The 14132-nt window shown below is 35.0% G+C and overlaps 1 protein-coding gene across 10 annotated transcripts in view; it reads left to right on the top strand.

The window, feature by feature from the left end:
* The window catches only part of LOC105317914 (oxysterol-binding protein-related protein 8), a 33682-nt gene extending 19914 nt beyond the window's left edge, over positions 1-13768 (top strand). For 8 of the 10 annotated variants that reach the window (XM_011414719.4, XM_011414722.4, XM_034482183.2 and 5 more), the window contains 18 exons: positions 1516-1593; positions 1719-1907; positions 3163-3285; positions 3533-3617; positions 3873-4067; positions 4635-4783; positions 5158-5229; positions 5603-5715; positions 5923-6004; positions 6214-6312; positions 7811-7907; positions 8092-8190; positions 8288-8385; positions 8558-8683; positions 8793-8893; positions 10787-10972; positions 11191-11459; positions 11649-13768. In XM_011414719.4, the coding sequence (XP_011413021.3) occupies positions 1516-1593; positions 1719-1907; positions 3163-3285; positions 3533-3617; positions 3873-4067; positions 4635-4783; positions 5158-5229; positions 5603-5715; positions 5923-6004; positions 6214-6312; positions 7811-7907; positions 8092-8190; positions 8288-8385; positions 8558-8683; positions 8793-8893; positions 10787-10972; positions 11191-11459; positions 11649-11893 (2406 nt within the window). In that variant the 3' untranslated portion in view covers positions 11894-13768. Of the gene's footprint in view, positions 1-392; positions 468-835; positions 1211-1515; positions 1594-1718; positions 1908-3162; positions 3286-3532; positions 3618-3872; positions 4068-4634; positions 4784-5157; positions 5230-5602; positions 5716-5922; positions 6005-6213; positions 6313-7810; positions 7908-8091; positions 8191-8287; positions 8386-8557; positions 8684-8792; positions 8894-10786; positions 10973-11190; positions 11460-11648 lie in introns of those variants that run through there. The other 2 variants (XM_011414726.4, XM_011414727.4) reach the window with 2 other exon arrangements.
* Positions 13769-14132: the final 364 nt, after the last annotated feature.

Below are 14132 nucleotides of genomic sequence, written 5' to 3'. Positions count from 1 at the left end.
CAATTATTTTTCATCATGCTTCCGAACCTAACATGAGGATACACATATAGATATAAAGAGTATTTGTTTGTAAAGATTTATACGAAATTGAAAGAAAGTGTGTGTGAGTGGGGGTGGGGAGTTTGACTACTACACAGAAACACTCTTCCAGTTCTCTAAGGACTAAGTCCTTGTATTTGTATAGTTTACCTGAGACCCTGGGTTGTGAATGCTGATGTATTCCCTGCTGGTACTTGGAGATAACACTTCCCTGTGTATCTTAGGGGAAAGGAGGAAGTTCAAGAAATATGATAGGGGCAAAATAGGGCAGTCTTACAATGTGTGCATCAAAAAAGGAAATTGAAACTAGAGATATCAAACCTGCTACCATTTTGATTGAGAGTGTGCATTATATTTCCTTATTGTCTTGTTTTTGTTTATTTACAATTCCAGCTTGGACATTTACAATATTTACCATGCGCTTGAAGGTTTGTTTTCTTGTTATGCTTTGATTTGACAATTTATCTGTATCCTTCATCTTCTTAAGAGGCTTTCATAAGATGATCAGCTCTTGTCTGAATTAATCTCAATCTCACACAAGTGATTTCATCAATTGAAAGCTTTCTAATGCAGATAATTGTGTATTGATGACTGAAGTCAGACCAGAGTCAGCATGGTCATGCAGTAATTGTATCAAGTCAGTCAAGTTAACTCAGAGTGTTGTACATCATTAACCATTGAAGTATTTGAATTAATGGAGTGGAGAAAAAATATTGTAATTAACTATATAGAAACAATTTGATGATGTTTTATTGAGTGCCATTGCAGTATAGTGGAGGCAGGCCTATAATACTGCACGTAATTAGACAACTTTATTGATCTGTCTGTCCTTGCTTAGTCCGGGCAATCAACAGATATTTCATGATTCACCTACAACCAAAACACACAGTACACATTATTGTCCACTGAGAGTAAGGTGAACCCAATTACCCTGTCTATAGACACCATCTCTTGATGGGCCAGAGGATGGTCATTAAGCAGGGAATGTTTACAGCAGCAGACCGTGCAAAATCTGGGGGTGGGACCATCCTAAGACAATTACTGTCCCTCTGATAGAAGGTCAAGATAGAGAGAGGTTTATTGTTTCATTGTAATTGGAGGATTTATTTTTATTATCGGTGATCAGCTGATCTTAAGAGATTTGACTTTGTGACCTTGTGTTGTGATGAAGGTAAAACTTGATTTATTTGTAATGTACATTGAGGGATTAACTTAGTTTAGTGTTGAGAAATTGTGTGAGTGAACTTATCTGTTTTGATAGGACCTTGTGTTGTTTATTTAACAATATTTTTATTTATGATTGGAGTAGAATATTACATTTAGAGTGCATAAAATATAGGATCTTGATTTCAATTTTTGTGTACCACTTCCTGTGAATGAAGGTTGCACTTGAATTAGTTTCATTTAATTATACTATGAGTTCTGTTTGCTTGCCATATTCAGAGTGCAAGTAATTGAGTGAGTTTTATTTTTCAGTCTGAGTCCAAACTTTTTTCCCCCACTGGGACCCCCGACAAAACCAGTGCCAAACTCTCCAAGAGGGAATCCTTAAAGGTATACTCCTTATCACTTTAAATACACAAATTCAAGATTGTGCTTGTACTATCAAAAAGATTTTAAACTGTACAAAACTTAAGACTTGTTTACTAACAATGGACTCCGACTCTCTGTGCATGCAGGTACAGAAGAAGAATTACCGGAGTCAGAAGAAGCAAGCGGCCAAGGAGCTACAGAGCACGCTGTCCGACTCCTCGGTGGTGGTGCTCGCGGACTGGCTCAAGGTCAGGGGCACGCTCAAAAGCTGGACCAAGTTATGGTGTGTGCTCAAGCCTGGGCTACTGGTGCTGTATAAAAGTGAGAAACAGAAGGTAAGCACAGTGCCAGGCCACTTGTCGTTCGGGAAAACATCAATATCTCGCTAGAAAAATATAATGGGAGTGTCTAATGCAATCTATCGCAGGGGGTATTGATTCTGGGTGTATTGCAGGGGAATGAAGTAATGATAGGTGTGGAATTGAATCAGTCCCCAAGATAGCGTTTACTTTCCTATAAGAAAGGATTGGTTTCTGGTTTGTCGGTGTTTGAATTATGGTTGTAAGTTTCACAAAATCAATAATGTTTTAACAAAGTTATTTTGTTAAATACTTCCTCATTGAAGGTCATTTAAAAAGAAAACTTGAAATTTGATTCGTTACACCCGTTACGTAACTACACTTGCTAACATTTGACAATATGTAATCTTGTGTGTCATGTGTTTTGTTATTTTGATGAATATAATATCCTCTTGGGGATCATGGCGTTGAACTATATGACAGGTAGAATCGAACTTGGTGTCATTTGTGTTTATATACTAGTAATTCAGATCTGAAAATAGAAAGAAATGTAATCATGCTTGAAATAAACTAAGCAGTTTGTTTAATTTGGGGGAATTTTAGCTTTTTAAATGAAGTGTAGCATATGAAGCTGGAAGTTGATTGATCTATGTTTACAACAAGTAACATTTCAAACTGTGGATAGATAAGTAATCTCAACCTTTTTTTCTTCACTAATTTGACTGGTACTTTGTGAATAGATCGACTCCAAGTTAAATAAATAAACAGCAAACATCAATTCTATGTTGGTACTAAGCAGTAACGGGTGTAAACTGAAGAATGCCTTTACATTCTTGGCTTAAAGAACTGGCTCAATGATGAATATATCTGTCATTACAGTTTTCTCTTGGGAATTAGAATACGTTGTAACATATGTGATATAAAAAGTAGATTTTAAATTGCATACTTGTATATTGTCATGTACTTTGTCCATATATAGATTTACTTGTTGAGAAGTCAACCAATCTGTTGTATGCTTGAAAATATGTCTCCACATTTTCACATTGTTTTCAAAGAATTATTAGGAGGAATGAATGATTTTCTGTTATTGAAAAAGTAAAGCCGTTTCATGCCATAAAATGTGCTTGACATACAAATGTTTATTTGAATGAAAGTTTAAGCATTCAATCCTTCACTATTGTTAAGAATCTCTTGAGATCAATGTCAATAATAATCCACAATGTTCATAGAAGTAAGAGTTGAATCACTCTGAAAGGGAATCTATCCTGTAATACATGTATTGGTTTTTCAGAGCAGCCATTGGGTTGGCACAGTTTTATTGAACACATGCAGAATCATTGAAAGACCGTCCAAAAAAGATGGATTCTGTTTCAAACTCTTCCATCCACTTGACCAATCCATATGGGCCACAAAGGTCAGAGCAAGGGTTTTTACCAGTATATCAAAAGCATTTAAAAAAAAACAAACTCAACAAGAATGAATTTCATTTAAATATACATGTGAATGATTTTTCATGTCAGTAGCATAAAAGAAACTGTTGACTTTGGAATCTGAATAACAAGTACCAGTATGTAGAGCTAAGCATCGAAGGATTTATATACCATTGTCTGACAAAATTGTGTGAACTTGTTATGATGTTTCCATGGTAACCTTTTTTGTAGGGACCTAAAGGAGAGACCATTGGGGCCATTGTACAGCCCTTACCTTACTCCTATCTTATTTTTAGAGCAATGTCAGAATCTGCAGGTAATTTTAGAGATGTTTAATATCAAATCTTTATTTGTGATGTGCGTGCACTGAATCTATTTGTATAGCACTGATAATGTTTTAACTGATTTCAAGCAGTGGTCATCAGTTAGCACTTGTATGCATATACCATATATTTTCATAAAAAAATAAGACATACTCATTTAAAATCTGTTCAAATCAAAATAAATTGCAATAAATAGATCACTTCGTCATTCAGTCAAAGGAATGATGACTTATTCTGTCCTCTCACAGGAAAATGCTGGATGGACGCCTTGGACCTTGCTCTCCGCTGCACTAGCCTGTTGGTACGTTCCATGAAAAAGGATGTAGAAATCGCACATGTTGCCTCAGACCTATCCCAGGAGGCCATTCTCACCCCCACATTTCCAACCAATCATAGCGACCAGATGAATGAGAGTGACTGCGAAAAACATTTTGAAGGACAAGGTAAAAGGAATTGTTAAAGCTCATAGTACTTTAGATCATGTTTATTTTGCAAGATCTTAATTTTTTTATAAGGATGGATTTATTAGCAAAACATTTTAACCACAGTTGGCTGATCAGAAATTATTTAGTTGATAAAGTTCTATCATAGAGAATTGATTAACAGCAGTGCCTTATAACTGAAGGGTAATACATTAATACTGAAAATGATTATCAAAAGAGACTGGTTATGGGCAAAATCCAATGGAAGATTTTTGTGATCAGACTAATAAAGACAGAACCATTGTACTGCCTATATAAAAGACGACAGAAACATAATGTTTCTATATATACATGTAGTACTAATACATATTAGTGGTTGTCCTTATTTATTCATATTATAGCATTACAGATTAAAAGAAATATCATCGAAAAATACTTTTTCTGCTTATGTTTCATTCAGGAAAGTTTACAAACTATTAAAATTGCAATCATCAATTGTTCCTAGTTCTTCCATTTCTCTATTGTGTATTGAAATTGTGTATTGTGTGTTACATGGTTCTAACATTATGTATTGTTTGTAATACACAGGCCTTGATGAGGACAGTAAAACGGACCGAGAGGAAATGAAGACGGACACAGAATCTGAGTCAGAGGAGGAGGAGGTCAAGGTGTTTGAGGACGACCGGCCGCCCACAGAGACCAAGTATGTGGAGAATGCCAGGGAGGAGCTGGGACAGGTAAGAACTTCTTTAAATGTAGGTCAAATTCTTGTAACCGAAGGTCATGACCTATTTGCTACTGGAAGTCAGACAGTGTCAATTCATGTGCAACAATACTATTAATAGAGGTCGTGACCTCTGTCACTGAAGGTCAGTGTCAACACCACAATGTTAGTAAAAGAGGTCATGAACAGGCTGAGGCACCAGTACAGTACTAGAGAGAGAGGTCATGATCTCTTGTTGTTGGATATCAATACTTTAAACCCAGTAGTAGAGTTAATGAAGGCTCCAGAAAAGAGCTAAAGACCTCTTTGTTGCACTATATAACTAAATTTATGACTTTTGTCACTACTGTTCAACGTGTTATTAATTGAGACTTTTTTGTTGGATAGCAAGGCGATTCCAGTCAGACAGAGGAAGTGGACGAAGAAAACAAAAGCCTTATATGGACCCTAGTCAAACAGGTCAATACACAGACTACTGCCTCTGTAAAAAAGGCCAAAAATTGTCTAGATTTCCAATTATATCTGATCAATGTAACCATGTTTACAAATGTGAAAAAATCTAGAACATGGAACATTAAATCTTTAATTTTGACAGTGAAATTGGTATCTAGAACAATATGTTTTAGTTCCCAATATTCTCCTTAAAGCCATTTCATACTTCTGTTTGAAACATTTTATGTTGAATTTTGATTTTTTTATTATGTAGATAAAATGTTTGAAACATTTTTTGTTTAGATTAAAGACATTTTGATTATTTATCTTTACAAGGTGATGATTGCTGTGTTATTAACTTTTTCATTATTATATTCTTATATATTCTTTTTATGGACAGGTTCGTCCAGGCATGGATCTATCTAAGGTGGTATTGCCCACCTTTATCCTGGAGCCGCGGTCCTTCCTCGACAAACTGAGTGATTACTACTACCACTCGGACATCCTCTCAGAGTACGTCAGTTAACAGAACTTATCAGCTGTTGGTTACAAGATGTAAAAAGCATTCTGATTTTGAATATGATAAAACCTAAGCTCTGCTCACTATGGTTCACTGCATTGATTGTTACTTTTCTGTCAAAGCTAAATACATGCAGTGTATGTTAGGCTTTACATATACTCATCAAGTTTTGCTGCAATGACTTTTTCTCTCTCTGTCAGGGCTGTTTTGCTAGATGATCCCTATGCCAGGCTGAAGGCTGTGGTGCGCTGGTACCTCTCAGGATTCTACAAGAAACCTAAGGTAAAATCTGGTCAATAGGCGCAGCTTGTCTTATTTAGTCAAATGTAAGCAAAAATGTTATTTTGAAACATTTTTGCTTTAATTTTAGTATGTTAAGAAAATCTAGCAAACATTTCCTTTTTTCATTTCGTTGCATGTGTATCTGTGAATACTTTGAATCTCTTTAAGAATTTGAAAAATCTTCAATTTATGATTTTTGTCATAAACAGGGTCTCAAAAAACCATATAATCCAATTATTGGAGAAACCTTTAGATGTTACTGGAAGCATCCTAAAACTGACAGTAGAACATTTTACATTGCTGAACAGGTAGGTACACAAACCTGATGAACAGAGTAATTTTTATGAGGCTAAAAATTTTTAAAATGTTCTCAGGAATGGTCAGCTGCAGGATTGTCATATTGAAAAGGGGAATAACTCTCTTTTTCATTTTTGAAGTTTAAAATATGAAATTTGAGTTATCTTGCATTCAAAAAGAAAATAAAATTCCTGCTTTTGGCATTGATGCATGTATTTTCAAATATCTGACCAGAGAAACTTAAGAATTTTGGGGTCTTAAAACTATTTACCGGTTATTTCAATTCAAGCAAACATAATTTGATATACCATATTTTTCGGAAATTAGGTCGATACTTTTTTTTCCTGACACGTGGACCTTGCCCTATTCATCGCTTCGCCCAATTTATGTAATTTTTTTTTGGTTGGAAAATTTGATATGAAATTTTGCAAAAATTTATGCAACCCTCCAATAAAATCATGAGTGTTTACTATAATACTGTGTAAAAATCGTATGGATTTTAATCAATATACTGTAGTTATTTATCATTTAAACAAAATTAAATGTACAGTAAATAGATTTATTTCTTCTTACATTTCTTACTTAGATCACTGACTGAATCATCTTTCGATCATTATTATATGCTGTCATGCATTTTGATCGTGTGCTTACGATAAACAGGAAATTGATTTCGTGCGGTAAAAGTAAAATGAGAACCGTACAAAGGGTAATTACGGGGGAAAAATATCGTCAGGTAGAAATAAAAAAAAAAACAATTTGTTTTCATAATAGAATACATGAACAAGTTTTTTTCTGTATATTCAACATAAAACTTTCGATGAAATTTTAGGCAGGTGTCTCTGAAATCAGTCTAGGTAGTGCTTACTTTGCTTATACACAGTTGAACTCTCGGCACGTGCTACTAATGCCCGCAGGATTTCAATAAGATCAGAGGTTGACACGTGTGTATATACACAGTAAAAAGTCACACAGAGACACGGGTGGCATGTGCTACCGTAGTCATGCCTCCAGGCTAGGTTACTATCCCCCGGTTAACACCAGTTTGTACACATTACAGGGAAGTAATAAAGAACGATCTTAAATTAAAACCGGCCGTACTGAATTAATTGGTTTGAAAATTTTGATGCAATTTCAGACATTTTCTTACGATGTTTTCAAGAAATACATTTGATTTCCCTTTTGTTTAAAACTGATAAATAAGATTAAAGGCTACAATATGATAACGTTATTGGTTTAAACCAATTATTCATTAGAACTAGCGGTATTTTTTCGACCAATTCTTCGAAGTCGACCTATTTATACTTTTTTTTAATTTTTTGGCTAAAAACGGCCTCCTTCGCCCAATAAACCATATCGACCTAATTTTCGAAAAATTCGGTACTTGTTTGTTAGCCTGAACAATGGGAAAGAATTTTTTTAATAAAGTTAATATCAAGCACAGACATCAATGAAGCTTCTGAAGTCTTTAGTCACTGAATAAGTTGGGGTTGATGTTTGACGTTTTTGTAGATTTCCCATCATCCCCCTGTGTCCGCCTTTCATATCACAAATCGTCAGGATGGATTCAATATCAGTGGCAGCATCCTAGCAAAATCAAAATTTTACGGTAGGTGTTTGAAACAAAAGTCATAACTGCAGTGAAGCCTAATGAAATTTTAAATATTGCACACAAGTATCTTATGTATTTATGAATTTTAATGTACTGATATATAATTATTTACTAATACATGCACAAGCTTATACTTATACTTGAGATCAATGAACTGAGACTGACCTTCACTTTTGTACAGGGAATTCATTATCAGCTATACTAGATGGCACTGCCAAATTAACTTTCCTGAAAAGAGGGGAAGATTACCTCATCACTATGCCTTATGCTCATTGTAAAGGTAAGGTGTGAATTTAACTTTTTGATATAAAGGTTTTCAATGTGACACTTTTCCAATGTAAAAGATGAATCAACATGTAACAATCTATTTTGTGAAGGAATTTTGATTGGTACCCTGACCATGGAGATGGGAGGGAAAGTGACCATCAGTTGTCCCAAAACTAGCTACAGAGCGGAGGTTGAGTTTAAGCTTAAGGTGAGACCCTTACCTCAGATATCTCCATAATCATCAGTCTACAACTCGAAGTATTACAATTGTTACAAAATTTAAATACCCAACAATCGGCAAACATATCTCTACCTGTGTTTACATGCATTGTATTCTACATGTACATGCAGTGTATTATTTCTGTTTATTGTTTTTCCAGCCTTTCCTTAATATGGGCGAGGCCTCTAACAAGATCATAGGGAAACTGAAAGTAGGCTCGGATACACTGGCCACGTTGGAGGGTCACTGGGACCAGGATATCTACATCAGGGACAGAAGCACCGGGGTATGTGCATATCTGTGTCTCTGCACAATTCTCGCACTGAATGACAGAAATAAAGGAATATAACAGTATACAAGTTACAGACAATGGTTATCATTCTGTATGTTTACAGGAGTCCCATTTGTTTTGGAGTCCAACAGTGGAGGTAAAGGCTCAGAGACTGAGAAGATTCACCGTGCCTGTAGACCATCAAGAGGACATGGAATCTGAAAGGTATGCAGAGGCAGTGTTTGAGTGGTAGCTGTCCTTAGCAGCCTCATTATATATATGTATATGTGTCACAATTTGTGTTAAAAGGCCTGGAAATTCCCTCGTTTACAAACTGAACTTTGAAAAGATAAAGAGGCAGAACTGTGAAAATAACTTTATATACAGTGTAAAGAACATATATAGCTACTGCATACAACCCTCTCTAAACACACACACACACTCATACACTCAATTTTTCACACGCAAATAGCTAAAAAATCACACAATGCATTCATACAAACAATATTAACAAAAAAATAAACTAACCCCCTAAACACCCCCCAACATATATAAACAGAATAAGCAACTCAACTTTGACTGATGTCACTTATGAATACTTTGTCCGGACAATGCTCTTGGAACTTGTATTTTAATAAATAAATTCACCCGCAGCGGGTACATGCATAGTTGAGACCACAATTCATGTTGATCACTGGTGATAAGAATACATCACACGTTCATGTATATCGCCTAACCTGGTACACGTGCGTAGACACAATGTCATGTAAATCAAACCTTTCGTAAAGGATGTTACTGGACCATATCACCAGCTCATAAAGTGTCCATGTGTCCGCGTTTGTCACATTTCCCACGTTGACAATGGGTCCACGATGGTTAGTTTGTCGTTGTCCTGCACCCATGGATGATACCGTCATGTATATAACTGACCACACCCACTCAGCTAGTCACCTAAAATTCAATTCATTGTCGGGTCCTCAGTGAAAATTATAACACTACACTGTTAAAAAAAACACATTATATTCAACCGTCGGGCTACCATATTTTATATTCTTATGCAAACAAACAAAAATGTCATAAAGCACTTAGCAAAGGACAAAATATATATACTTAAGTATGCGCATTCTAAATTGAAATGATAATGAAAAATACTTCCTACTTACTGCTATTCTTTCTCAACACGGTTTATTGTACTTTTACCACACAGTAATTCTATTCAAACACTCCACACAGGATTAGACATAGGCCACACAGGTCCTAAGACATATTGTCAAACTCCATGAAGGTTCATACAGAAGGACACACCTTCTCTCAGCAACGACCTGGCCGGAACTAACTCATGCACAAAAACCGGTCTAACAGACAATGACTAGCTGACCGTGGCACTCTATGGAGCGCCGTTACTCACAAAAATTAATAGACTAATAAAACTTTAATTGGACATATATACAAAATTGTGACAATATGGAACAAAAGATCATTCAATTGTAACATTCGGTGAATCTATGAATATTACAGTAAAACTCGGTTATAGCGAAGTCCTAGGGACCAATGGATTTACTTCGTTATATCCGTAATTCGTTATATCCGTATAACGAATTCGTATTAATAACTATAGCGAATTCACTATATACATGTTTTCTTTCAGCAGACTATAAATTTTGTTAATTGAGGCTTAAAATAGAATTACATTACTTTGATACCTTTGATAATTGGATTATAAATTGAAAAATATCAATGAATATAAATTCATTCAAACTATAGTGTTAAATGCTAGTGTAAACTTTTTATTTGTAAAGAAATTCGTTATAAAAGTGGTAAATATCGTTATTATTTACTTCTACGGGACTCAAAATGAATTCGCTATATCCGTAAATTCGTTATATCCGAATTCGTTATAACCGTAAAATTTTGCTACGATTTGTTAAGAATTTTACCGGGGATTCAAAAACACTTCGCTATATCCGAGAATTCGCTATATCCGTGTTTGTACTAAACGAGTTTTACTGTATAATTTTGTTAACAATTGAATTTTGTGCAGTCGAATATCAAAATTATGATTTTTTTCTCACATCAGTGCTATAAAAATGCATTTTCACTAACATGTCTCTTGAATAGGTTGTGGAAAAATGTCAGTGATGCAATAGCAACTTCTGACATGCATGCAGCAACTCATGAGAAATATATATTGGAGGAGCGGCAGAGAAATGAGGCAAAGGAGAGGAAGGCCAAGATGCTGGAATGGATGCCGCGCCTGTTTGAGAGGGACCCTCTGACAGGGGACTGGGTGTACAAGTTTGTGGAGTAAGTGGGTCAACTAAACAGCCAAAGTATTGTAATACAGTAAAAAGCCACAATACAGTAACTGTAATAATGTAAACAGCCACAGTTCTGTAATACTGTATACTAAGACATGCTTAGTTTGAGAACCACTCTAAAGATTGTAATTTGTTCAGTGTAAAATTTAGACTTTTCCATATATATGTTGTATGTACATTCAACTAGTATGTTTTATTGTGTAGCATGCGGCCATGGGATCAAAGCAATGACTTGCTGCAGTATGAACAGGGCTACAGGATCCAGACGTGGACCAAGCATCGCACTCCGGTCGTTCGGACCTGCAGCATCACCAGTCTGGAGCAGAAGCCGGAGACCTTCGTTGGCAGGAAGATCCTGTCCCGCAACTGTTCCATCAAAAACAAGGCGTTGTGTGCAGTGGAGGAGAGTGAGAGTTCTACCGCAGAGATCGAGAATTCCCGTCTGGACAGTGACTCCTCGGAGCCTAGTAAAGGTAGGCCAACATAAACTTCCCTGGTACTTCAACTCAGATGGAGACACTTGTACTTTGAAAGGATAATGAAATGTTAAACCAGAAAATTAAATTGTATCTGAAATTTCTTTTGAATGAAAGAGCATGCAAAAAAGCTTTGCCTAGTGATACAATATACATCTTTTTTTATGATGCAAATTTCTCTTCTAGGTCGAAGGGTACAGAAATCCTCCTCCAGAGTAAGGTTGTCTGAAGATGCGCTAGTCAAAGCGATTCAACCACTGACTAAGCTACAGGAGGAGACAAACGAATCTTTGAAATTGATGAATGCCCGCCTGAACTCCCTGTCCAATCGCATCAGTGAGCAGCAGCAAGGAAGCCTATCATCATGGTCCCTGGTTGTACTGATTGCTGCCTTTGTTATTCAGTTGTTTGTTCAGTGGCTCTTTCGGTGAAAAACATAGAGAGACTACTGTATGTAATTTAACGTCCCATTGAAATCCAGTAAGAGCAGATAGGAGACTTTATCTGTGTGACGATTGACTTTTTCTGTTGATTGTTATTTGGGATCAGGTGCAATAATCATCTACAATGTATATGATTGTTATATCAATTTAAGGAGTACCTATATCTATCAGTAACTGCAATGTGTTATATGATTGTTATATCAATCAGTAACTGCAATGTGTTATACGAGTGTTATATCAATCAGTAACTGATATGTGTTATATGATTGTTATATCAATCAGGAACTGATATGTGTTATACAATTGTTATTTCAATCAGTAACTGATATGTGTTATATGATTGTTATTTCAATCAGTAACTGATATGTGTTATATGATTGTTATTTCAATCAGTAACTGAAATGTGTTAAACAATTGTTATAACAATCAGTAACTGCAATGTGTTATATGATCTTTATATCAATCAGTAACTGCAATGTGTTATATGATTGTTATATCAATCAGTAACTGAAATGTGTTATATGATTGTTATATCTATCAGTAACTGCAATGTGTTATATGTTTGTTATATCAATCAGTAACTGAAATGTGTTTCAAACTTATGTGTTCAGTTTTCTTCATTTGTTGATTTTATTTATTTATTTTCGCTTGATTTGTTGTGCAATATATCAATATGAGTATCCGTGTTTGTATCCCTCTAATGTGCAATCTGATGCAGGGGTTGTTCTGTTACTTAATGACTTTAATATACATATATACTGAGTACTTTATATTTACTTGACATACTATTTGGTGCATTATTTATGTCTTATGCTTTATTTACCAAGTGTAAGCAATATTTGCTGCTGTCACATATTCTTTTTCTTTCCTTAGCAGGTCTTTATTTTTTTGGGAAAGATACAGTGTAAGCAAGTGTAAGTGTAGACCCAAAGAATGAATTGTCAATCAATATTACATGTATAATATACAGTACTTGTGTTAATTTAGTAGAAGTTCTATCCACTGGTACTTCTTAAGACTGTATGAAGTGTCTTGTAGTCAGGTGCAGGCAGTCTGACTTACTATACATGTACTTCTATCTGTAATGCATGGCAGATGTATCTCTATGGGGAGTAACAACCATGAACAGCTTTTATGTACTATTATAATAGATGTTGCTTTGGTCAAGTGATGAGCTACATGTACATGAAACATTTAGTTTAAAGAAATGCCATGTCTGGGACATCACCAGCGAAGGACCACTTGTTCATTGGCTAAAACAAGATATTGGGCGTGATTCTTGTGCAATTTGATCTGTTTAAAAGATAATTTAAGATTTTTTTTTTTATTAATTGTACTGTGGTTTAATTTACATGTATATTAATGAGATCCAAATTTCGTGGATTTTGTGAAAATCAGTTTAAAAGATTTATAAATTTGTGGCAGCTGCCAATGATCCTATCAATAACAATACAATATGTTACTAGATATTGCATGTCAATGAACATTTAATTTTAAATTTGTGGATCACAACAAAATCCATTTAAAATGTTATTCAGTAAATATTGATGAAACCACAGTATACGACATATCTGGGATGATATCCCTACCTCCATGTGCGTCCAACTAAAAAGATGCACAAATAGTAGACTGACGAAATTCTGTAGTAAAAGGGATTTTACAAACATGAAGTTATTGTTGGGATGGACGTTACTTTTTCACTCAAGTTTTGTCAAGCGTGTACTAGTATTTATACAAAAGATATTCTGTATAACCAAGTTCTCTGTACAGATAAATGTACATGTACATGTTACTGTACCTTAATTGTTGACAGTTTTAATTGTATGCATATATTGATGCAATAAAACAAACCAAAATCTTAAATTTTTTTTTATATAAGTATCAAGGAAAATCTAATACGTTCTGCAATCAGTTGTGTAGAATTAATGGTTGAAATGTAAGGAACTTAAAATTTTAATGAGACAAGTCTAAATGTAATTCATGAAAACCTCTACACCTGCCATAGAGGTATCATTTCTGATACTAATGATATTTTTTACCCTTAAAGTATGGCAATTCTTTTGAAAAAGAGATAGAAGGGCATATAAAAATGAGTTGCCATCTGATATTTCAGGGACTGACTCAAAACTAGAAATCAAGTTATATACTAAAACCTAGGTAATCAAAGTTACATAGCTCACCAAGACTTCATTTTGGCAAGCTAAAAATGTATATTTTACATTGCAGC

The sequence above is a fragment of the Magallana gigas genome, chromosome 5 (assembly GCF_963853765.1).
Source record: "Magallana gigas chromosome 5, xbMagGiga1.1, whole genome shotgun sequence".
Lineage (NCBI taxonomy): Eukaryota > Metazoa > Mollusca > Bivalvia > Ostreida > Ostreidae > Magallana > Magallana gigas.
The sequence above is the reverse complement of the archived record's forward strand: the minus strand, read 5'-3'. Positions and strand labels throughout refer to the sequence as shown.